Source organism: Monodelphis domestica, chromosome 7, assembly GCF_027887165.1.
Source record: "Monodelphis domestica isolate mMonDom1 chromosome 7, mMonDom1.pri, whole genome shotgun sequence".
Lineage (NCBI taxonomy): Eukaryota > Metazoa > Chordata > Mammalia > Didelphimorphia > Didelphidae > Monodelphis > Monodelphis domestica.
The window spans coordinates 65,191,522-65,218,467 of NC_077233.1; the positions used below are offsets into that span (position 1 = coordinate 65,191,522).

The 26,946-nt window shown below is 37.1% G+C and overlaps 1 protein-coding gene across 1 annotated transcript in view; it reads right to left on the bottom strand.

Moving 5' to 3' along the window:
• Positions 1–26,946, bottom strand: part of NUP210 (nucleoporin 210) — a 187,670-nt gene that overhangs the window by 113,695 nt on the left and 47,029 nt on the right. Inside the window, exons 3-5 of the mRNA XM_007500347.3 lie at positions 26,423–26,554; positions 10,842–10,938; positions 4,589–4,739 (exon numbers count right to left, since the gene is read on the bottom strand). Of these exons, the coding sequence (XP_007500409.2) occupies positions 4,589–4,739; positions 10,842–10,938; positions 26,423–26,554 (380 nt within the window). The remainder of the gene's footprint in view (positions 1–4,588; positions 4,740–10,841; positions 10,939–26,422; positions 26,555–26,946) is intronic.

Consider the following 26,946-nt stretch of genomic DNA (forward strand, 5'->3'; position numbering starts at 1 on the left):
AAAAAAAGAAAGAAAGAAATTAAGCTGAAAGGCTGATTCAACCCCTGGAATAGAAATTGTCTACTCCTGCTCTAGCAAGCTGAAATCTAGCCAAGGGACATGAACAGTCATCACAAATGGGAAAATTTCTTGCAACTTCTTGCAAATGGCTTGACATTTTTCAACTAGTTTTCATTCCATCATGTAATTCCCAGCACTCAAACCACAAATGGTACGAGCATCTTTTTGCATGAAAGCCTTACCAACACATAGTCTCTTGGCCAATGTCATCTATCATAAGGGAATGGCCCGCTGCAAATATTGGAGATTTGAGAGTAATGCTCAATTCAATTGTATGTAGGGCACTGTTTTAATATGTGAACTCTATATGGAAGAATGCTTTTGATACTGGAACTCTTTGTCAGGATCAAATGCATGCTCAAAAATCAAGAATAAAAAAGTCAAATCATATTTATAAGCACTTATTATATGCTTGCTAAGTTCCAAACACTGCTAAACACAAGGATAAATAACCTTGTATGACAAGAAGCTGCATGGCACAGTGGTATAAGAGGACTGGGCTTGGAGACAGGGAGTTCAGTTGTTTTTCCTTTGTGTCTGACTCTTTATGACACCATTTGGGATTGTCTTGGCAAAACATTGGAATGGTTTGCCATTTCCTTCTCCAGTTCATTTTATAGAAGTGGAAATTAAAGCAAGCAGGGTTAAGTGATTTGCCCACAATAACATAGTTTGAGGCCAGATTTGAACTCAGGAAGATGAATCTTCCTAATTCCAGGCTCTATTCGCTTTTTTTAAACCCTTACCTTCTGTCTTGGAGCCAATACTGTGTATTGGTTCCAAGGCAGAAGAGTGGTAAGGGCTAGGCAATGGGGGTCAAGTGACTTGCCCAAGGTCACCCAGCTGGGAAGTGTCTGAGGCCAGATTTGAACCTAGGACCTCCCATCTCTAGGCCTGGCTCTCAATCCACTGAGCTACCCAGCTGCCCCCCCCCCCAGCTCTATTCTTTATGCCACCCTGCTAGCTGGAATCAGGGAGACCTGTGTTCAAATTTTGCCTCAAACATTTACTAGTTCTAGGTTAAATAACTTAACCTTTTTCAGTCTCAGTTTCTTCAGTGGTAATATGAGGGGGTTGGATTCAATGACCTATAAGGTAATACTAGCTCTAAATTCATAAAATCCTATGAAAAAGGTCAAGATTAATGAGAAACATCCAGAGACTATTACATCAATTTTTAGAGTTCAGTAAAACATTTACATATCACAAGATCAATCAATCAATAAGTCAATCATTATAATTTATTAAGTACCTACCATATGCAAGACACTGTGCTAAGTAACGGGGATACAAAAAAGAAATCCTCAAGGAACTCACAATATAATGGCTATTTAGCCATTCCCCAATTAATGGGCATTTGTTTTGATTTCAGTTCTTTGTTATTTTCAAAAGTTCCATATAGAGGCCTTGATGTATATGGGACCTAGTTGTGACATTCTTGAAACTAGATATATGGAGATAAATCACTGGGTCAAATAAGATGGACCTTTTAGTCACTTTATGAGCATAATTTCAAATTGCACCCTGGAATGATTGGACCAGATATTGTTGTAAATAGCTCCTTGCATGCTGTCTTACTCTTTAGACTGTAAGCTCCCAGAAGGCAAGGACTGCTTTTTGCTTTTCCTTGTATCTCTAGTGTTCTGAACAGTGCCTGGCATATAATAAATAGTTGTTTATTGGCTAGAGAAAATCAAATCCTTATTTAGATTTCAGACTAAGTCTATCTCTGCCAATATCTAGTATTTTAACTGTTGCCTATTTTGCTTTATGGTCTTTCTTCTCATCTCCTTCTGGATATATACTGAGGTTGTGCAAATATTCCAAACATTTGGTATAAAAATTAATTTCCCATTTTTACTGAGTGGCAATTGTGAAAGATTCAAGACTCTTTTGTGCTAGTTGACCTCTGGCAAATTATCTGACTTCTCCGTGCCTCTGTTTTCCTATCTGTTAAATGGGGATGGTAATATTTTGTTTTTGTTGAGTCATTTTTCAAATACATCTGAGTCTTTGTGACCCCATCTGGGATTTTCTTGGTAAATATACTCAAGCAGTTTGCCTTTTCCTTCTCCAACTCCTTTGACATATGAAAAACATTTAGGCAAACTGGGTTAAGTCACTCAACCAGGGTCACCGCTAGTAAATGTCTGAGGCTGGATTTGAACTCAGGAAGATGAATCTTCCTGACTCTCAGCCTGGCATTCTATCCACTGCACCACCTAGCTGCCCCACAGAAATAGTTAAAACTACCTAATGGCAGAAAGTGGAGAGTGTACCATGTGAGCTATCATTATTATTAGAACTATTCCAATCTAAGTTAACACATTTTATTTCCCACCAAAACTTTCAATGCTTCTAATATCATCCACTTAACAGATACATAAAGTGAATCAAATGAGCTAAATGTAAGTGGGTATCACTTTCTTGGTTGGTTAAGTTACAAAATTAGGAAATGTAAATGAAATGCAAAAATCTTCCTATTTAAAAAAAATGCCCAAAGAGCCTGGAAAGTGGATTGTGCTAACCAGAAAGGGCAATTTCATTACGGTGGTTAAAATGGAAATACGGTTACCTTAGATTACAAAGTAATGAAAAGCATAAATTCACACAAGAGCTGGGAAGGGTGCCAGGATAGCAGTTAAGCACACTTGTCTATTGGCCCTTTGATCACAACATCTTTTAGAGATGAGAAGCTAATGAGATGGAATATGTTTCTGAATGAGGTCGAGAACAACTTGGGGCAGGAGGGGGTGGTCAGAAGGGTGGTCAGTCCTCCATTCAATAGCCCTCTGAAGTCAATTCAGAAATGAACTGATTTTTCATCAGAAAATTTGCAGCCTAAGAGCCAAATAGGAAGAGCAAAAGAGCTCTTCGCAGACTGGGTGTTGGGTATTAGGGAGCAGGAAAGTGTGTAGAAAGAGATCCTCTGACATAGTTAGGAATCCTAAATCACTTGACTATCTCTCAGTAGTCAGAGAGACAATCTTGAGGCAAAACCCCAAGTTATTGGGGAGCTGCCAGCACAGCTCCTCTCAGCTATCAGAGATGAGAATGAATGAATGAATGGCAATTTGTGGTGAGGGGAAAACTTGGACACGTGATTCTTGTTCCTCCATCAATCTTTGTGTCACAGCTTCAGAACTTCAGCTCTTGAGGGGAAAAGTGCATTAAATATCTCTGTTAAAGGTCTGATATCCAAGATATTGATGAAACAGATACAAATAGAGAAAATTAAGAACCCTTTAATACATAGGTGGTCAAAGGATATGAACGAATAGTTTTCAGAAGAATTTTAAGAAGCCAACAACCATGAGATAAAAAATGTTCTGAATTAAAAATGTTAAGGGAAATGACAATAAACCAAACCTGGGGTTTCATTTCACACCCAGAAAATTGGAAAAGATGATAAAAGACTAAAATAGTCTATGTTGAAGGGGCCATAGGACGACAAGCATACTAATATATGGGTGGTGGAGCTGTGACAGAGTCTAATCATTCTATGAAATAATTTGCAACCAAACTAGAAAACTGACTAAACATTCTATATCTTTTACCCCATGATCCCACTACTGTACATAGAGTACAGAGAGGTCAAAAAAAAAAGAGGAGAATGGGGCAGCTTGATGGCTCAGTGGATAGAGGGTCAGGCCTGGAGTCAAGAGGATATGGGTTCAAATCTGGCCTCAGACACTTCCTTGAGGTATGACTCTGGGTAAGTCACTTAACCCCAATTGCCTAGTCCTTACTGCTTCTTCTACCTTGGAACTGATACTTCTAAGACAAAAGGTAAGGCTTTTTTTTTTTTTAAAGAGGTTTCATATGTACCAAAATATTCATACTAGCACATTCTGTGGTACCATAAACCAGGAAACAAAAAGTGGGAATGCAATGAATGGCTGAACCATTTGTAGGACATGAATATATTGTTATATTATTGAGCCCTAAGAAATAATATCAAGAAAACTGAAAAATTCAGGAAGACGTGTATGAACTGAAGAAAAGTGAAATAAATAAAGCAAAAAATAATACACAAAGGGACCACAACAATGATAAAGGAAACAACAGGAAGAAAATGCTGAAATTCAGGTGACTCTAATGAAGACAAAAACCTATCTCAACCCTCTAGGACTGGTAAGGAAATATTGCACCACCTTGCCCTCCCCTCTTGATAGTGAACAAGAAGGGCACAATGAAGTACCTGCTCCCAAACAAGCAATTTGGCATCTTTCTTTGTTCAAGTGGGTTTTTTCTTTGTTTTTAACAAAGGTTTCATTGTGTGTCAGGTGAGAGACATGTGGCTATTGGGAATTGACATTGATGGTTTAGAAAGAAAAAACATCATTAAAAATTTAAACCATCCTTTTGAGGTTTCTTTGTTATGAAATATTGAGCTAGAAAATTTGTTCTTACTTATATTGAGGGATTTTTGCTTTAATTCTCAGGTCCCTATGACACACTTTCCTAGGTATGTTTTCTCTTTTCCTTGGGGATTATTGGGAATTTGCAAATCACTATGTAATATTACCTTGTATACCACTTCTTGAATTCGTGCTTTAAGCTTGGAACTCCCTGTCTTCATTCCAGACACCAAAATTGTGTCTCCTTGTTTGGCCACTTTTTCCATCTCTGATATGTAGGAAGGAGGTATATAAGTAGACTCTAAAAATTTGAGGATCCTGGAATAGAAATGATACATTATATAGACTCAGGAGAATAGGACACCGGAAAATGTAATTCACTATTCATTCAGGGCTCTTTAGATTTTATGGAGACATTTAAATTCTACAGTGTGTCTAAATTTGTACACTTGGTACATCACCTGTAACAAAAGACTCACAAATAAATTGGAGATTTCATCCATACAAGAAGAGCATTCAGCTAAACACATTTTTATTCTCACCAAGGTCACTTAGCCTTCTGGAATCATTTGTTTTGTACTTGGTTTTACCAGGTATCACATACTAAATTTGTTGAAAAAGCAAAATGCTTTCTAAAAAAAATTATGCTTCTTTTTTATAATCAGCAAAACTCTGTCTGTCAAAATATTCTTTACATGCTTGTCATCTTGAAGTTGGCTATCCTCCTGCTCAACTACATAAGTGCTTTTAAACTTGGGCAGTCCATCCTGGTGGAGAAAGAGCTCAAGAGATATAGAAAGAGTCTGCTGCCCCACCATCCAGATAAATTGAATGGGAGTTGTAAGGCAATTTCCCTTTGAATGCAGAAAAAAGCATAGATAGGAGAGCATCTTAGAAAGACAGGTGTGACAGGTGCAGAGCATGACAAATGCTAGGAGAATCTAGGTAAATCAAAAGGCCATAGCTATGGCACTCACTCATTGAGTATCAGCCAATTGTGAGGAATGTGTGCCAGGCTTGTAAAGGGTAAATAAAATAAAAGGAGAAGACAAGATGGTTCTCTTAATGAAATAAAGCTTCCTCGAATACTGCTAACAATGTCAACTAAGTCAAGAAAACTCCCATCTTCGACTCTGGTTGCAAAATAAGTGTGAGCATCTAAATGCCTGGGAAAGCAGCCATTTAACATATAGATTATTAGCAGAAGTCTAATGAATCAATGAATCTATTTTACGTCTGGCAAATGGACAACAAAAAACTCCCCTATAGGTAGTCCTTTAATCAATTGTACTTTTGCCTTTTCCATTCTATACTTATTGTTATTCTTTTTAAAAACTCAAAGGCACACCATAATTATTTCTAAATGTAATTCCACTCTTACCTATGAGAGTGAGCCATGACCCTAAGGTCCTTCCATTATTTCTGTATTACATTTTGATTATAAGCTAGATAGAACTATTCTGCCCATACCCTATATAATGACCAAATTTAACCCCCCCCCCATAATTTGGGATCCTGATCTTATCATCTGATATCTTAGCTCAGATCAGAAATTAAACCTGGAAGGGGGGAAAAGGAGAGGGCAGCTAGGTGCCTCAGTGAATTGAGAACCAGATCTAGCATCAGGAGGTCCTCAGTTCATATCTGCCCTCAGTCACTTCCTAGCTGTGTGACCCTGGGCAAGTCACTTAATCCCCATTACCTACCTCCTACCACTCTTCTGCCTTGGAACCAATACACAGTATTGATTCTAAGATAGAAGATAAGGGTATAAAAACAAAATGTTGGAAGGGTCCTTAGAAATTAGCCCAACTCCCTCAGATAAAGAAACTGAGACCCCCAACAGTAAAGTAATTTGTCCAAAATTATACAGGTAGACTATAACAGAACTGGGATCCAAACCTAGTTTCTTTGAGTCAAAACTCAGTGATCTTTCCCTACTGGTTTTGAGATATTTGCAAATTTGATAAACATGTGTAAGTCTTCCATTTAGGCCTAATAAATAAATATATTTGTATTTCTAGCATGTAGGATAGTACATGGAATATAGTAAGCATTTAATAAAACTTTTTTCATTCATTCATTCATTCATAAAGGTAGCTGGTGGCATAATGAAAAGACTTCTGGGCTTGGAGTTGGGATTATTCTAAATTCTACCTCAGGCACTTATTAGCTATGTGACTATGGGCAAGTTACAACTTCTCTCAGTTTTCTTAGCTATAAATTGAGAGGGTTGGACTCTATGGTCTTTAAATTTTTTATAGCTTTTAATCTCTCATCCTATGACCACTCACCACCCCCCAATAGGGCCAAGGTCACAGGTTGATCCCTAACACCTCCTTCCAGATTGACATTTGTAAAGATTAAAATTAATATCCAATACTCCAAGTATTATTTTAATACTATTTATTAAAATCGACTTAGAGCAAACAGAAATTTAAAAAACTCTAGCAAGCACCCAAAATGCTCCCTCCTTCCTGCTAGTATGAGCCCAGAGAGTCAAGACTCCTGGGTGGAAAAAGAAACTCAAAACTCCCTCTAGCTAAGGAGACAAACAGGAAAAGGAAAACAGGATTGTGGGAAATGTAGTCTCTAGGGTTCAAGATTCTAAATCAATACACATCCATCACTTAATCCACAATTTTAACTGCCCTATTAGCCAGCCCTCATTTCTCCAACTTATGCACAAGGCAATCAAAATAAACTCTGTCCAAGGTCTGGATGAAATCAAAATAACTTTCACCAATATCATAAGATCATAGATTTGGAATTGGAGGGGATTCTAGGGAACAGTTACATGCCCAGAAGGGTTGTATTCCTTCCCCAAGGTAACACAAGCAAAAAATAGCCAGGTGGAAATTTGAACCTGGATGTTCTGACTCCAAATCCATTTCTTTCTACAGAATCACAGTCTTCCATTTTATTGTTTATGAAGAAAAGGGAGAATTACTAAGAATAAGAGAAGAAATCAAGAAAGTAGGTTCAAGATAAGTTGTAGATTAATTAATTTCCTTTGAGTAAGTCACTCAGTATGAACAGCCATGACACTTCTGATTCATCTGTTTCACAAACGATAGTGAATTTCACCATTACATTTTAGGCTACTTAGAGCACCACTCATGACATTCAGGAGTTTCCCTGAGGCTATATCTTGAACTTCCTTTGAGTAAAGAAAAGAATCCAAAGGGAATGGTGGCGAGGAAACAAGACAAAGTGATTAAATGGGATGGCTTTGTGAAATTGAAGATAAAGATTGGCAGTGAGCTTCATTAGTTTCCTGGCAATGGGGAGAATGGCCTACTACAATCATCTTTTAGTCAAGTGGTTGTGGGAAGATCTGTGTTACTGGCCCTAACATGAAACTTCCCAATTGTTAAGGGTTAGAGCATAGATTTTTAAACTTACTAACAGGAGATTTAGAAGTTGGACTGAGCCAATCTAAACCAAAGAGTATTGAGGAGAATAATCTAGATTCTAGAGACGAGGGATCCAAGAAAATATGAATTCAAATCCCAATAAGAATTTTGAGATTGGGGGGCAGCTGGGTGGCTCAGTGGATTGAGAACCAGGCCCAGAGATGGGAGGTCCTGGGTTCAAATCTGGCCTCAGACACTTCCCAGCTATGTGACCCTGGGCAAGTCACTTGACCCCCATTGCCTAGCCCTTACCACTCTTCTGCCTTGGAGCCAATACACAGTATTGACTCCAAGACGGAAGGTAAGGGTTTAAAAAAAAAAAAAAAGAATTTTGAGATTGGCGTCTAGCTTGGGCTTCAATGACCCATGGGATTTTGAAGGAACGGTAACAACAACAACAACAACAAAACCGGTGTAGATGTAGTAAGCTTTAATGACACTGGCTAGTTATGGTCAAATAATTTTTCATACCAATATTCTTAATAATTCATCTATGAATAAATGTTTATTAAGTGCCTATAATGTACCAGGCCCTGCTAGGGTTACAAAGACAAAAGTAAGTTTACATCATAAAAAATGGAGACTATTTACATATTTAAGTATATACAGAACAAAATAAAATGAGGTCATTTGGGGAGGGAAGGTCTCAACAGCTGGTATAGGGACAAAGGCTTCACATAGCCTGCTCCTTTATGCTGTTTATATATCACCTTTTCCAAATCACTTGCCTTGCAAATGAAGAAGAGATTACGGTACAAAGAAAACAGTGCACAGGTCAAATCCTGGTGATGCCATTATTTGTGTCACCCTGGGCAAACTCCTTGACAGTATCTCCTCCATAAAGCAGAGGGGCTGGATTGCCACAATCCTTTCTAGTTCTAAATCTATGATCCTATACAAAACCTTCATAAAACACACCTGGAGCTCTGAGTATATATACCAACGTAAAATCTAAAATTATATCTCTAATAATAAAAATATTATATGAGGTTTATTAAGGATCATCAGAAATCAAGGAATAAAGAGGATACAAAATAGAAACCATGTGCCCATGGCTGATTAGCTCACTTACAATCCCCGCACTTAGCTTACCACCATACTTGCTGCATCATCCCAAAGAAAGAGCACATGGTAGGAGTTACCACCAGTTAAATACCAATAACATGATCCCACCAACTTGGAGACACAGGAGAGATTATAGAGAATTTTGGGAAATACTAAGGACATCTGGGGAATGAAGTCAATGGTTCAAAATCTCCATTTATATACCAAGGGGACAAAAAGAGTGGATAATGGCACTTTGGGCATCTATATGACAGCATTTTTTCATGGGATGAAAGAATAATATCACATAACTAGCATTTACCCAATACTTTGAAATTTGCAAAGCATTTTATACATATTATCTCATTTAAGCCTCATGAAAAGCCAATGAGCTTAAAATAGGTATTATTACCTCCATTTTGAAGATGAAAAAACTGGAGCTCAGAGAGTTGAATTTACTTGCCCAAGACTACAATGAGTGTCAAGAGGTGGGATTTAATCTCAAGTATCTCTTGCTAGATTCTAGTACTCTTTCACCTAGATCTCAATGTCTCTAGGTGGCAGAGGGCAAGGTACTAAGTTCAATACCATAGCAGGCCTTGATTTTAGAAGGGAAAGAGAAATTATCCAGGTCCCAGCCTAGAAATTAACATCTGAAATCTGTACTGACCAGATACAGAAAAATGAGAACTTTCTGTGAGACACATTCTTCAAAAACACACAGTCATCCAGCCAACCATATTTTGGAATATCATTTTAATACTAAAAGCAAATGAATAAATTTCTGGACTATATTAAAGACCAAGTCTATACTATGAATTTAAATAATAACTCTGAGAATTCAAAACCAGCAAAATTCTTTTAAGGGAGGCACCATGATTTAAGAAAAAGGCAATGGTCCTAAAATAAGAAGTCTTGCATCTGCTCCTTATTCAGATGTGACCATACGCAAGCTGCCTTAGCTAGAGGATCTCTGGGTTACATGCTAGTTTTAATCTTTAGCCTTGTGATCCAAAGACCTCAAATTTTTGAGACTTAGTTTCTTTATCTAGTAATGATATTTTTACTAACTACTTCAGAGATGCTACAAGGATAAAATGAAAATCTATGTAAAATATCTGTGAAACTTAGAGCACTATATAATTGTTAGCAATAGTGGTGAAGATGATGACGATGTAAATCGCCTTCATCATTATCTAAAATCAGAATTTCTGGTTAAATTCTAACTGAATCCTCTCTAACCTTTCTTAAGAGAATGAGCATAGAACAGTGGAAAGAGCACAGGATTAAATCAAGAAAATCTGGGTTCGAATGCCACCTTAGATACTTGCTACTTTTGTAGCCCTGAGCAAATCATTTATATTCTCTAGTTCTCGGTTCCTTCATGGAAAATGAATGTGAATGGGAGTAATAGCACCCACATCAGTTTTGTCGGAGGATCAATATCAAGTCTTTTGCAAACCTTGAAGTACTACAAAAATTGACATCCATAATCTAGCATTGACAATTTGTTTGTTATATGCCAAGCCCTGTGCTAAGCACTAGGCATATAAAAAAAGATGAAAATACTCCCTGCTCTTAAGGAGCTCACAGTCTAATGGGGGGAGACAACATACAAATAACTATATGTAAACAATACACAGAGAGAATAAATTGGATATCATTGACAGAGAAAAAGAACTAGCAATAAGAGGGATTTTAAAATAATTTATCAAACAAAAATGAACTAGGAACAAAGTTCTAAAAAAAAAGTAAAAAAGAATCATCTCCGTGGATTGTCAACAAAACAATGTATCAAAATGCCCTGAGAAAAGTAAAAAGAATACAATAAATTCATTCCATGATGTACTCAATCCTGAGGATTAATACTGCAAAATTAGTTTTATGTCTAATTTTGATCAAATAAAATGTATCTTCTCTCTTAAAAAATAAGGAAAATATGCAAAGACCCCTCGCTTACCTGAGAGCATTGTGAGAGTCAGAAAAACCATCAGCTTCTGTATCCTTTACTATTGTCCAATCAAAAACCAAGCCAGCCAAAGTGCTGAATGTGTTGCCTGGAAAAAACCACAGATAGATAGGGAGAAATGAACAGGAGCCACATTAGCCTTTATTATTAGTCAAATGTATAAATATAATACTTATATTAGGTTGAGTGCTTGGAAGGATAAAAAGAAATGTAAGAAATGGTAGTATCCTATGACTACAGATGGAAATCCAAGACTAAGGCATATGAAACAGTTTATAATTAAGTGCTAAATTGTGTGCACAGAGGACCAGCAGACTTACCCAGTCTAGACCTTGAGGGGTCTATGCAATCTGTTTGTGCCAGAGTATCACTCTTGGGAGGTTTTGAATTATTGCTTGCTTTGCCCTTTCTTTCTGTGTTTTAATCATCCAGGTGTTTCTGTATTTGGTTGCTTTGTAGTGATTTGTAAAGCCTTGATCCCTTCATCCCTACTATGAACTGATTGATACCTTTGTTCTGATTTATGTTGTCTTGTATTAAAAAGCTTGAGGCTGAGAATTCAGTCCTGGGTCTCCCCAAACTGCACATCTCTGCACCTCCTTCATGGTGAATATTCAAAGGACATCTGTGCTGCAGGACAACCTAGAGTTAAGGGATCCTGAGATTTGGAAGTGATTATGTGGCAGAAGTAGCCAATGTTCCTACATGCTTCCTTTCCCTGTTATTGAGCATCACAGGTTGGGATGACCTGACAAACACTACATTTGGCAGTTTATTCCTTGCTTCAGCTCTGACCCCCCCCCCCAAGAACAAACCTGACCAATAGAGTCAGCTGGGCAATATTCACTATAGAGCTGGGAACATCAAAAAGGAAGAATAGAACCTGAAGCAGTCAGAAAAAAAATTCTTGAAAGAGATAGGTCTTGAGTTGGACCTCAAACATGCCACACTAAAAACAACCTCACTTACATAGGATACTCACCAACCTTCTAACTGTATAAGAAGCACGCCTTTGTTTAAGTGGTCTAGCTTGCTGAGTATTGATTACCCATGGGGCACTGGTCTGTTTGGGGAAAATATCATTTCGCTCTGTCCACAGGGATATTTATCATCCAAATAACATCTGCATTGCTACATACCTGCTGACAGAATGACAATGAACTCATGGGGAAGAAGAAGACATATATTTTTTGGACATAACCAATTCAGAAATTTGTTTTGCTTAATTATAAATATATGCTTCAATGGTTTTGTTTTTCTTTTTTTTTTCTGCAATAGTATAGGAGGGAAAATTTGATTGTTGTTAGTTGAAAAAAATTCCACAAAATTTAAGAAAACAAACTAATGAAAACAATTCACTCCTATATTTCAAAAGATCTAGAAATTTCTTTATACACATGGATAAGGGGTATGTATTTTCTGGCATCCTTGCAAAATATCTCTAAATACTTAAGGAATTCAATGGACCAAGTTCATTCTTTCCACAGTTAGTAAATTGGTAAGCAAACATTTAGTAAACAATTACTATATTCTAGGCACGGTACTGAGCACCAGGTATAGAGCGAGAGGCAAAAACATTGTTCCAAGCTCCATGGAGCTTTCATTCTAATGGGGAAATAGCATGCAAATAACTATATGAATATGAAAAATATACAGAGTAGATGAAATTTAACCTCAGAAGAAAGATACTAGGGAGAGGGGAAGGAAGGAAAGAACTCCTGGAAAAGAAAGATTCAAGCTGAACTCTAAATGAAGCCAGGGAAACTAAAAGAAATGAAGAGGGGGAACATTCCAGGCACAGGGGAAAACCAGGGCAAAAGCACAGTTGGGAAATCGTGTCATGTGCAAATAATAACCAGTAGGCACTATGTAGCCAGAACAGAGTACAAGACTGAAAGTATAAGAAAGTTTTGAAGGGCTCTAAATGCCTAATAGAAGACTTTATATTAGACCTTGGAGTTAACAGAAAGTCACTAAAGTTTACTGAATTTGAAGTAGGGAAAAGATGATTTAGTCAGACCTAGATTTGGGGAAATCACATTAGCATTGAGTGAAGAATGGATTAGAAGAGATATTTGAAAGAAAAAGACCAATTAGAAGGCTACTACAATAGTCTCAATGACAGGTGATGAGGATCTGTGCTGGGGTGGAAGCTTTATGTGAGTAGAAAGAGATATAGCTGAGCAATATGACCTATAAAGGTAAAAAAAAAAAGATTTGAAAATAGGTTAGACATATATATAGGGTGAATTTAGGAAAACCCTGAGGTTGTAAGCCTGGATAACTGACAATATGGTGGGCCCTTGATAAAGATCATTAGACTAAAATATGATCACTGGCTACCTTTTCTAATCCTCTCCAAAAGAGGGCTTATGTGTAAATGATGAAGCTACGATCTAAGATGATGAGAACCCAAATGAGATAACTCAATGAACTAACAGCAGAAGTAGTTAATAATCCCTGATCCCTAACATCACTCAACACTGACAGTCTGGCAGGGGTGTATAAGTTGATCCATAGGCTTCCAAGAGGAGTTAATTCTATCCCACCCCTTCCTCATGCCACAAAAAGCCAAAAGCCAGAAGTTTAGTCTAGCTAGAACTGTAGTAAGGCAACATATTGTGTTGCAATAATATTCAAGTATAGAATTGAGAAATAGAGGGAAGTAGGACAGGGCACAAGTAAGTGGGAGGCTCAACTAGGCCTAGGAAAAAAATGGGGTGGGGGGACTGGAATCCAACTGTGATCAGTTCTGTACTCTCAAAAGCCACTTTCAGCTCCTAGGGAAACATCTATCAAAAGGGAAGGAGTCTGAAAATAAACAATAGGGAAATATTAAGAAGGAAAAAAAGACAAATTACCAAAGATCTCAGCAGGACAAAATTTAAAGACCTTGAATACAAGCAGATAAACCGACAGGGAAGATATTAATAACAGAAAGAAATAGGGTATCTAGACCATCTAAATGAATATAAATATCATAAGACAAAGGAAAATGAATCAACATCTGATGATACAGCAGAGTTTGAGATGCAAAGGGGAAAAAAATTTTCAGTCATCCAAAAGGTAACTGGTGATATGACAGTAGAATTCAGGAGAGAGACTAGAATTGGCTATATAGATCTGGGATTTATATATAGATATGATAACTGGACCTATGGCGGCAAAGAAAATCTTTAAAAGAGAGAGTAGTGAAGAAAAAAGGGATACCCTTAGTTAGTGGACAGATGCAGCTGCAGCAAAATGGTTAAGAGCACTATGCCTGGAATCAGGAAGACCTAAGGTCAAATTAAGCCTCAGATACTCCCTAGTTGTGTGACCTTGGGCAAATCACTTAAGCTCTGTATACATAGAAGGCAGCTCGGTAGCTCAGTGGATAGAATGATGCGCTTGGCATCAGAAAGACCTGAGTTCAAAATTGGCCTTGAACATTTCCTAGTTATGTAACCCTGGGCACTTACTTAACCTCTGCCTGATTTAAAAAAAAAGTCACTGGAGAAGGAAATGGCAAACCACTACAGTATTCTTGCCAAGAAAAACTTCATAGAGATCTATGGTCTATGGGACCATGAAGAGTTGGGCATGCGACTCATAGATCAATCAGTTAATAATCATTTATTTAGCACCTTCTGTATTCCAAGCAGTAAGTTAGGCACTAGGGATGAAAAAAAAAGAATGAAACAATCTCTATTCTCTATTTTATCTATCTCTGTTTTATCAGGGAGAGAACATATTATAACTATGCAAAGAATAAATAAATGCTAATAAGTACAGTGTAGAAAAGGAGAGAAGACAATGGCATTTGAGGGATCAGGAAAGGCTTTTTATCATATTTGATTTACATTTTGAAGAAAGAGAAGGACTCTATGAGAAGGAAGGGAGGAGGGAATACATTCTAGGCATTAGAAACAGCCAGTGCAAGGTACAGAGATAGAAGATGTGATGCTGGGTAAGGAACAGGGAAGCAGCCATTTAAGAGTATGGAGAAAGATAGAGTGGATAATATGGATAGAAAAAGAAATTAGGGACAGTTTGTGAAAGAATTTAAAAGCCAAAGTAGTTTATATTTTATCCTAGAAGTAATAGGGAGCCATTGGAGTTTATTGAAAAGGGGAGTAGCATGGTCCAATCTGTATTTAAAGAAAATTATTTTAGCAGCTATGTGGAGGAAGGAATAGTTTGCAGGTCTTAGGGACACTTAAGTCAGGGAGACAAATTAAAAGGCAATTTCAATAATTCAGAGAGGTGATGAGTGCCTGAAATAAGGTCTTGACTGTGTGAATGGAAGGAAGGGGCTGGATTTAAGAGATGGTGTGGAAGTAGAAATAACAAGATATGGCAGCTGATTAGCTATGCAGGATGAGGAATTGAGGATATTACTGAGGTTTAAAATATGGGAAAATGGAAAAAATCATAATGCCTTTGACAGAACTAGGGAAGTTTGCAGTGATGTGAATTTTGGGGAAAAGATAAGTTCTTTATCATACATTTTGAATTTGAGACATTCTTGGGACAGTCAGTTTCAAATATTATTTATTAAACAATTGGTGATTCAGGACTGAAGCCCAGGGGAGAGGCTAGAGCTGGATACCTAAATCTGAGTCACCTGATTGAAATGATAATAATACCCTAGAGATTTGATGAGGGCACTGAGTAAAAGACACAAAGAAGGCCCAGGTCAGATCTCTGGAAAATATACATATTTAGGGAATGTGGTATGATGAGCCAGCAAAGGAAACTGAGAAAAAATATGCAGACACATAAGAGGAGAACTGGGAGAGAATAGGGTCATGAAAACCCAGAGAGGAAAAAGTATCGAAGAAGAAATTATGGTCAATAGTGTGTCAAATAGTACAGAGAAATCAAGAAGGAAAAAGACTGAGAAAAAAGTAATCATATTTGGCAGTATGACACTGATAACTTTGGAGAGATCAGGGAACATTATGAACAAGCAGTCAATAGAGTAATTGTAAGAAAATGTTGACTCACCTTTCATTTTCCAGTCTTTACTACCAACTTTAAAAGATTCTTTCTTGAAATGTCTTTCCTTAAATCTGAGCCATTTACCAGTGGGTGGGGTAATGTAATGCAAAATTCTAGGGAGGCATATTTACAATTATCATTTCAGATGTCTAATGCAGGACCCAGAAGACCTTTCCAAACTGGAAAACTAATTAAGTTCTCTTCTGGTTCATGTTTTAAGCAGAATGACAGAAAGAGGGCAGAGAAAGGAGGGAGAGTAGAGAAAAGGGAGAGAAAGGAGGGAGAATAAAGGAAAAAAAGAGGGAAGGGAGAGAGAGAGATAGAGGGCAGGGAAAAGAGAGAGAGAGAGAGAGAGAGGGAAGGAGGAAGGAAAAGATGGAGGGAGGAAAGGAAAGAAGGAAGGAGAGGGGGAGAGGGAAAAGACAACAGTGGATATTTCCTCCCTGCTTTCCACTGCCCATCCTTCTCAAATTAAACAATTCACAATCTCTGGCAGGTACAGAATGGTGGATTTCAGCATCCAAATTTTAAATACTGAGAAAATCATGTAATTTTAACCAGTTTAGTGACTTGAAGATCAACCAAACTGCCACCATCATGTATGTATTCCTAGAAAGCACGCAAGGAATTATTTAAGTCTCTTACTGTCCTTCTCTATCTGCTTATTGATTGACTAAGGTGGAATTATGTTGATTGTAGTTTTATACTCTGTAAAATAAGTTGGCTTAGATCAGGAACTCTGACTTGGGATCCATAAACTTAGTTGCTGCTGATATTTTTTTAAATTATTTTGATAATTGAGTTTCAACATAATTAATTTCCCTTATAATCCTACATTATTTCATGCATCTAAAAACATTATTTTGAGAAGGTATCTACAGGCTTCATCACTCTGCTAAAGGAGCCCAAGAAAAGATAATGAATAAGATTCCCAGGCCCAGATGTTCTCTAACATCTTGTCCAGCTCAAAAGTGTTCTGAAACCATTTGCAGCTCTGGTATTCCATATCCTGTGATATGAGCTTCCAGGGCTTCAGAGGTCACCCAGGGCAGCCAATACCTGAAAAAAGAACCCCATCTATGACATGCCTGACAAGCATCTGCCCAGTATTTCTTTAATGACTACCACTGAAAGGTAAATCTCCTCCCTTTGTGGGCAGCCCATTCCACTTAAACTGGCTAAGTTACTTCTCTAATTGACAGGAAGTATTTATACACATCAAGTCTAAACTTTCATCTCAAAAAAAAAATGTCCTCTTTGCAGCTTCCCCCACTGCTCCTAGTTATGCCTTCTGGTGCCAAGCAGAACAAGGCTAATCCCGCTTCCCCATGGCAGCCCATCCATTCCATCACACCTAGAAATTTAAAAGTTTGATAGGGACAAATACTCACTGGAGTTACATTGGTCCTCACTGGCTCAATCTGATCAACCATAGAAAGGCCCCACTGGCACAAGAGTTTGAAATGCCATCTTATTTTTGAAGGAATTATAATCCTAATCTAAACTGGCTTCCATCCCTCTGAACAAAGAGCCAAAGCCATATTTCTTCAGTCGCGTGTTCCTTTTTGATAAGAATGGATTTTCCAATCACGTGATTAGATCATAAAATAATCACCAATGGCTAGATAAAAGAAATCTCATTATTTGTGGTTACTTCTTATCATATGTTCCCTTATCAAATAGCAAGGGAAGCTTTTTTTTTAATGGTGATAGGAAATGACTTCTCAATATGGTTTAGATGAAAAGAAAAAAATTAATAGCAATGATATCTTAGTATTTTCTAACCCTTCTTAAAAGATTTCTTTGCCAAGTTCCCTATCAAAAGTATAGATAGCTTCAAATACCTGGCAGGAGTATCCTAAGCCAACAGAATTTTAGATAACCATTCTAAAGATAAAAAGTACTTTCAATTTTAAATATCCCACACTGTTTTGCACAAATTGACAATAACAGAACAGCATACCTGACTTCCCAAAAGACAAAAAACAAAGGAGAAAAATATACCAGTGTCATCTCATACATGCATAGAGTATCATGGCTCAAAAGGTCTTTAAAGGTCATTCAAACCTTCATTTTACAGATAAGAAAAAGCCAAGATAAAATTGCTTATTTAGCATGCACTGGAAAAAGAAGGCAAGAGATACTTGTGTGACAGATTTAATTCAAAGTGCTTAATGTGTTTAAAGCAATGTGTTATGGGCTACAGGCATTAAGATTTTTAAAAAATGAAGCCTGGCCTCAAAAAATTTACATTCTATTCTATATTAGTTCATAAGAGTGAAATTCTGTACTTAAAAAAACTTTTAGATTAGTGGGGAAACAGAGAAAGAAGACATATACTAGCTATAATAAGTAGGATAGGCACAAATTTTCTTTATCCTATTAAATTTAACAACTATGTTCTAAAAAGATACATCTAACTTCTATTATAAGTATTTTTACATATCTTACTCTGTCCTTATGCCCCTGATATATTATAAGCACCCAGAGAGCAGGAATCATATAGCATCACAGATTTATATTAATAGCTGGAAGAGATGCTAATGGCCATCAAGTTCAACCCCTCTGCCAGTGGTAGAGGTTACAGAACTTACCCAGGGTCACACAACTGATAAGTGTCTGAGGCAGGATTTATATATTGGTCTGCCTGATTCCAAGTCCAGGGCTCTATCCACCATGCCACCCAGTGGGACTGCATTATTTTTTTATTTTTGCATAAACTGAGTGATTTGCCCGTAGAGTTGCTCCTGGTCTTCAAACCAAGAAATCTCTCAGCTCATCTACAGGTTCCAGGATTTAGCATGGATCAGAGTAGAGCAGAAAGTTATCTTCTTGATCCGGAAGGTACCTTTACATGTTATAGGAGTCCATTTCCCTTGGTTTGGTCTACTCTAGTCAAGAAGGTTTTATTGGGATAGTTAAGCTTGTTTGTTGAGTCATTTTTCATTTGTGTCTGACTTTTTATGAGTCCATTTAGGGTTTTCTTGGCAAAGATATTGGAAAGGTTTGCCATTCCTTCTTCTCTAGATCTCTAAAGAGAAAACTAAAGCAAATAGGGTTAAGTGACTTGTCCAGGGTCACATAGCTACTAATTGTCTGAGGCTGGATTCAAAGACAGAAAGATGAGTCTTAAAGTCTAGCATGCCCATCCACTATGCTGCCGTATTGGCCTATAGTTAAACTAGACAACTACTGATTTGGGATTCTTGTCAAAGCACTTAAGTTCTAGTATGGATTGGACTAGATAACCTTATATATATTTTTTCTAATTCTAAGATTCGAAGATTCTCTTCCACACTCTATGGAATGCAAATGAAAAGACTGGCCAATAAAACAAAGTTCAGAAAAATAAAGTTTAGTCATCTACAAAGAGAATTAAATTCATTATTCTCTCAGAAGATATCTGGTGCACTATAAAGAGGGAAGGATTTAGAGTTAGAGACTGTAGGTTCAAATCTGAGCACTGCCACTTAACAGCTATATGATCTTAGAGAAGTCATTTAACATCTCTGGACCTCAGAGTCCTCATCTATAAAATAAGAGGGTTAGACAGATAACCTACAAGTCCCTTTCAGCTCTAAAACTATAGGCTCAATCATTCTGTTATGCTGATCATACCTTTCTCCCCACACAACATATGCCGACTAAAAGCTGACCTAATAAAAGGGAGAAGATAGAAGAGTGAGAATGCAGTCTTACATGTAGGAAATAACATAAAGGGATTATGATACTTCAGCTTCCCCTGGGTAGGGATTAGTGGTTGGCTTTATGGAACTAAGAACATATTTGGGACACCATAGAATAGTCTCAGTAGAATGTGACCATTCAAGCTAGTGAATAGCAATAGGCTTCCAAGTTGGGCCAGCTGGACTAAGGATACAGAGAGACTGGGCTATCACTGGGAGGAGCATGGAAAATAAGAGAAACATCATAAAATCTGAAATACCATTTCAAGAGGAAAATTTCCCCCTATTGGCCCCACGTAGTAGTAATGGAAAATTAATCAGAGGAATACTGGCAGAAACCCAGGTGAGAAAACATTCCTTTGGGAGTTCCCTGAATGGAATGGGCAGGAAGGGAATAGAAGGTCCTTCATTTTGTCACATAAGCAGCCTGGGAATAAAAGTCTTCCACATAATTTTTTTGGGGACAGAATCAAGCACAACTTGAAATAATCCTCAATGGTAATGAACTACATAGCAGTAGACAGATAATATGACTAGCAACAGTCACCATGTTTGGGCATGCTAATTCAAGTATTTGGCTTTATAAAACATAAACCTCATTCAATGCAACCACTGAAAAATTAAAAGGCATCATTACAGTTCATAAATGCAATTAAAATCAGTAATAAAAACATAATTAGTGGAAAAATAAGTTATAAATTTGCACCAGGCATTTATTTTTGTAACTTCTGTCTACATTCTAAATCTCATTGAAATTCATTAAAAATATGGAAGCTTTTATCATTTGAAAGTTTTGTGGTAGACTGATCCACAAAAGAGGCCTCTTGATTTTCTAGACAGCATCCCATATTCATTCTTAATCAGTTTACTTAACAAGTGACAGGAGAATGACTTCAAAAGATCAGCCATGAGAATCACCAGTCAAGAACTGGAGGGGAACTCAGGGACCATTTAGTGCAAATCCATCATTTTGCAGATAAAGAAATCAAGGCCCAGTTAAGTGAGGTTTCATACATAGCAAGTGTCAAAGTCAGGAAATGAACCCAAGTCCTCTGGCTCCAGAATCAATGCTCTTTTCATGGTTCATCAGTATGCACACTTCCTCTACCAATATGGAACCCAATCCTATCTAGTCTTAATAGACAGTTTGTGGTTTACTATGGTCAAAATACAATACTAAATCATCCTTCTGGTGATGAGCCTCTCTAAACTTATCTAGGCTGGCTGGCCTTTATATGGCACAGACACATTTCATCATGATGTACACTCAAAGTGATTCCAGCTTGGTTTGATTTTTGTTACAATTTTGAGAATTTAAGGTCATCTCTATACTTTGATGAAGCATAGGAAAGCCCTTTAGTGAAACAGAATTAATTCAAAATTCTGGTTGGGAAAACATTTCATTTTTTGGAACTATCTTCTCTAGGAGGCAGTCTGGGACAGTAGACAAATGACTAGCATCTGCATTATTAAGTTCTGCCTCTGACAGTTACTAGTTATGGAATTCAGGTTACCTCTGGCAATTGTCTAATACCAAAACTTTCAGCAGTGATCCTTGTTCAAGTTCTCCACAATGATTAAATCAAAGCTCTATTTTTTTTTTAAAAAGGGATAGAGGACTTTACATGGTGGCAGCTATCTAGATATATAAAAATTCAGATAATTACCCTTCCAAGAGGACAAAGGGTCAGTGCTCCCCTCAAGAAGAAAACTATAGTTTTAATTGAGCTAAAATACAGATGAATATATAGCCAAGATCGAAATAAGAGGCCTTTGTTCTTTACCTATTTACCAGTAATAAGCACTCCTAGCAGTAAAGAACAAGAAGCAATGCCACAATTATCTTCTGTTTATATAAACACATTGATTGCTTATGAATAAAAAGTTGCCCCTTGATTACAGGTCCTTATGGTTATTATTAAGTGGAACTGTTGGAAGTTTGAATCTTATACTCTTGAATTTCTTACCAGGGAAACAAATTTTTAGATACAAATACTTTTGGTCAAAGGCCTGATCAAAGCAGGATTTAAACAAATTAACAATCTTTATTCCTGGACATTTCAGGATGGGGCAACTGTCAAAGTCCCACACAATAGTCAATTCAATAAAAATCAGTCAACGCATATTTTTAAGCATCTGTGTTCCCTAATACAGCTGGACAGCATGAAAGAGATCTGTCCTTAGGTTAATATTATATTAGATTACAAACTCCTCAAGGGCAAGGGATCACATCTTATTTATCATTATACAGGATAACCACAAAGTATTAGGGCAGCTTTAAGCTTTAAAGGAAAAGAAAAACTTTTTATAAAATTATCAATATCATTAACCAAATCAATAACAGAAACAAAAATTATATGATTTCAGCACATTCAGAAAATCTTGAGAAAATGTAACATGCATACTTATAAAAAAACCACAATGTTAAGTAGTCCCTATCTAAAGCCAAAGGCAAACATTATTTGTAATGAGGACAAACTAGATGCCTTTCTAATGAGATCAGAGATAAAAAAGGATGTCCAGTGTTGGATATCAATATTGTACTAGACATATACATATCATACACACATAGACAGATAGCAATAAGAAAAAGAAAATGAAGGAATAAGCATAGGCAATAAGTTAACAAAACAATCACTCTTTGCAGATGATATGATGACTTACTTAGGCAACCCTAAGAGAATCAACTAAAAAACTAGTCAAAAAAATGAACAACTGCAGCAAAGTTGCAGAATATAAAATAAATTCACATGAATCATTAGCATCTCTATAGCTTACCAACAAAACCTAAGAGCAAGAAACATAAAAAGAAATTCCATTTAAAATAACTGCAGGGGGCAGGTGGGTAGCTCAGTGGATTGAGAACCAGGCCTAGAGACTGGAGGTCCAAGGTTCAAATCTGGCCTCAGACACTTCCCAGCTGTGTGACCCTGGGCAAGTCACTTGACCCCCATTGCCTAGCCCTTACGACTCTTCTGCCTTGGAGCCAATACACAGTATTGACTCCAAGACAGAAGGTAAGGGTTTAAAAAATAAAATAAAATAAAATAACTGCAAATAGTATAAAATACTTACAAGTCTACCTGTCAAGATACACACCCATAAACTATAAACACAATTATAAAATTCTTCACACAAATAAAGGTAGATTAAATAATTGGAGAAATATTAGTTGCTCATTGTTATGCTGGGACAAAATGATAAAAGTGACAATGCTACATTAATTTTCTTATCCAGTGCCGTGCCTATCAAACCTTGGAAGAATTTTATAGTTAGAAAAAATAATAAAATTCATCTGGAGCAACAAAAGGTCAAAAAAATCAAGGGAATCAATGAGAAAAAAAATGTGGAAGAAGGCAGTTTAGAAGTACCAGGTCTCAACCTATACTATGAAGCTGTAATCATCTAAATAATTTGGTATTGGACAAGAAATAAGAGTGACTGATCAATGGAACAGATTAGGTACACAATAAGAAGCAAATGAACACAGTAAGTTAGTATTTGATAAACACCAAATTTCCAGCCACTGGGGAAAGAGCTCACTAGCTGATAAAATTTGCTAGGAAAACCAGAAAGTAGTCTGGCAGAAACTAAGCACAGATCAATATCTCACACCAGAAAAGCTCAAAATGGGTATATGATTTAGATAAAAAGGCAAAAATACAAAGCTATCATAAGCAAATAGGTGGAGCATAGAAGAAATTGCATGTTAAATTTCTGAGTAGGGAAAAGGTCAAGATTAAATAAGAGATAGCAAGATTCAAAAGTACTAAAAAGGTTAATTCTGCATATGTAAAATTAAAAAGGTTTTGTACAAACAAAACCAAAACACAGCCAAAGAAGGAAAGTGGGAAGAAATTCTTTGCTGCAAGTTTAGCTGATAAAGGTCTCACTTCTCAAATATATAGTCAATTCCCAACTGGAAAGTGGTCGAGGAATACAAATGGGTAGTTTTCAGAAAAAGAAATCAAAGCTATTAATAGTCACATTAAAAAAAACACTCTAAATCACTAATAATTAGAGAAATGCTAATAAAAATACTAAGGTATCACCTCATACCCATCAGATTAGCAAAGATGAGAGGAAAAGGAAATGACAAATCATGGAGGGTATATGGGAAAATAGATTCGCTAATGCACAAGTAGCAAAGCTGTGAACTGGTCCAACAATTCTGGAAAGCAATTTGGAACTACATCCAAACAGCTTTTAAACTATGTATTCCCTTTCACTCAGCAAAATCATTACTATGTCTATCACCCAAAGAGATTTTTAAAAAAAGGAAAAAGACTCCCGTATACAAAAATATGCCAGCATTTTTGTGATGGCAATGAATTAGAAACTGGAGGGATGCCACCAATTGGGAAACAACCAGTTGAACAAGTTGTGGTAAGTAATTGTGATGGAATACTTCTTAGCTATAAGAAATAATGAAGGAGATGGTTTCAGAGAAACCTGGGAAGCTTTATATGTACTGATACAGAGTAATGTAAGCAGAACCAGAAGAACAATTTATATAATCACATCATAAAGATGACCAAGTAAATTACTTAGTAACTCTAATCTACAATGATCTACCACAATTTCAAAGGACTCATGATGGAAAATATTAGCCACTTTCAGATTGAGTACTCATGGGAAAGACTTAAAGAGTGCAGACTGAAGCATATTTTTTCCTCTTCATTTCTTTTTCTTCTCCTTCCCCCCAACAGAATATAACTAATGTGGAATATGTTTTGCATGACTTCATATTTGTAATTTATATTGTGTTTCTTGCTTTCTCAGTGGGAAGGGGTAGGAGAAGAAGAAGATTTGGAACTGAAAAAAAAATTGCTCACCAACCACTGAGCTCCCTAGCCCACCAGTTTTAACAGTTTTAAATTGGACTAAGACTTTTGGAATAGCCTATATTGCTTCCAATACCTAGTACATTCATTACACCTGGCAGATGATTAACACATGTCTAATGAATGAATAAATTAATGGCTAGAGAGGCAAGATCCACAACAATTAGGGGACAATGAAGAACTATGTGATCTCTGGCATGGTGGAAGTGACTACTTCAAAAGATCAGAGAAGGAGGTATGTGAACTGGGATAATCAGTGAACCTGAGATAAATTCCAAATACCTAAATGTTCTGGAGGCAACAAGATGGCTCAGTGAATTGAGAGATGGGAGGTCTTGGGTTCAAATCTGGCCTCAGATACTGCCTAGTTATGTGACCCTGGGCAAGTCACTTAACCTTCATTACCTAGCTCTTACCACGCTTCTGCCTTGGAACCAATACACAGTAGTGATTCTAAGACAGAAGGTAAGAGTTTAAAAAAGAGAAAGAGAGACCTATCTAAATGTCCAGAAGTTGAAATATAAAACCCTTATGCTCCTTTGTAATAACAGACTTTATTGCTTTCTTGCAAGAACAAATATTTCTTATACATTGTTTCTTCTGGCTCACTACTTAAAAGTAACTTTTTGAGAGTGAGGTAGAAGAAGTCTGGAACTATGATTGCATTGCTGGGGAGGAGCTTCCAGTATGGAAACTCCCTCCATCAATGAAGATCAGCAACTTAACTGTAACTTGTTATATTAGAGAGCTGCTTAGGGCAAGTAAGGTTAAGCAATTTACAGTCTCACAGCAACAATGTGTCAGAGTTAGGCTGAGAATACAGGGTTTCATGACTTCAAGACTGACTCATCACCTATAATACCATGCTGTCTCTCCATGGAATAAACAGGGTCTGGATTTTCACCCTTTCTGTATCATGGACACCTTGAGCAGTCTAGTGAAGCCTATAGAGTCCTTCACAAAATAATGTTCTAAATGCATAGAATTACAAAGGAAACTAAGTAAATGGAAATATAGTTTATCTACCTATCTTCTATATCTTCTTCTATATCTTATATATATATAGTCACATGGATGTGTGTATATGCATGCGTGTGTAGACCAACAGCTATGTAGGTAATAAAACAACATAGGTTCACAGTCCCCAGGGAGGGCAAAGAAAATGTTCCTGCAGTCAAAGTCCCCATTTGAGCCTGGTTTCAACCACAGTGTAAGTAAAACCCAATTTTATTTTTCATTGGAGCAAAGAACTTTTAAGTGTGTCAGTTCTGTGTTACTGAAATGATTCCCTGCAAACATGTAAGGAATTTGGTCAAGAAAGCCAAATTGATATTACAACATATTAGGAGGCAAAACTTCCTTCAATATTTACAATGTGGTTTGCTAATTGGACTCATCCCGTCATGTCTGTCACTCTGTATTCTAGCCTGGCAAAGTGGAACATTGTTACTGTCAAGTGGTGACAGGCTTTCAAAGTGTTTCTTTTCTTCTAGTCTAACTCCAGCATTAAGGGCATAGCATCTGACTCGACAGCCCTCACAGGACTCCACAAACAAACTGATCTTGGCTGTGAGCCATCCCAACCCAAAGTCATGAAGGGGACAGCGGCATAAAAGCCACAGTGAGTCACTTGATCTCAATCAGAAAATGCTTCTGCTTTTCTCTTCTACAATATGGTCTAACTCCCTTTCAGCGCACCCATCAACCACCAAAATGTAAACAGGAATAAGAGGCAGGTCCACATGGGGCCAGGCAGAGGGTGTCAAATTCTCAACAATCCTAAAAGAAAAAAAATGGTGGCAGGAGCCACTTGTGTCTTAGGAAAGGAGAATAGTGCCCTTCTCATCCTACCAAGGAGAATGGGGCCAGAGGGAATAGCATCTTTCTCTGCAAGTTCCAAAACTCCACTGGGCTAAATGAAGACAAACAGCTTAGAAAATGACTAGGATGGTAAAGGGAAATGCAAGTATAGGGAAGCAATTATTTGGATAATTTGGGGAAAGGAGAAAAAAGAATATTTTAAAGGTTTTGAATTAATTATATCTAGAAGCCTACTCACCTTCTGAATCCAAAGCCTGAATCTTCAGTTCCAAGGGAGAGTCTTCAAGGTAGAGTTCCCGGGTGGTGGAGACAATCTGAATGCCATGGATGATGTCCACTATAGCATCACAGCGCAGAACTTGGCCAGTCACTAAAGGAAATGGCCCAGATACATGATTAGCTCCTTGGCTTGGAAATCTTGCTACTTCTTCCTGCCCTCTTTCTCTACTAAGCTGGTAAAAGACTTCATCTGGATTAGGGATATGCCCACAGGAAATGGGAAAGGAAAAGTCTAGAAAATCTAGAAAATACAACCCAAACCAGTATGAAAGGGTTCCATTGACCATGAAAAGAATACCACTAGAAGATTCTAAATTTCCTTTCTGAGGATTAACACCATTAGCTCTTCTAGAAGATGATATTAATTCCTGTTCTCTTGGAATCTACTTATTGCTCCCTAAGGTATTCAGACTAACATAGCCCCACAGAGAGATACCCTCTACTATACCCATCAAAATCTTAAATACAGGATCATATTTTTCT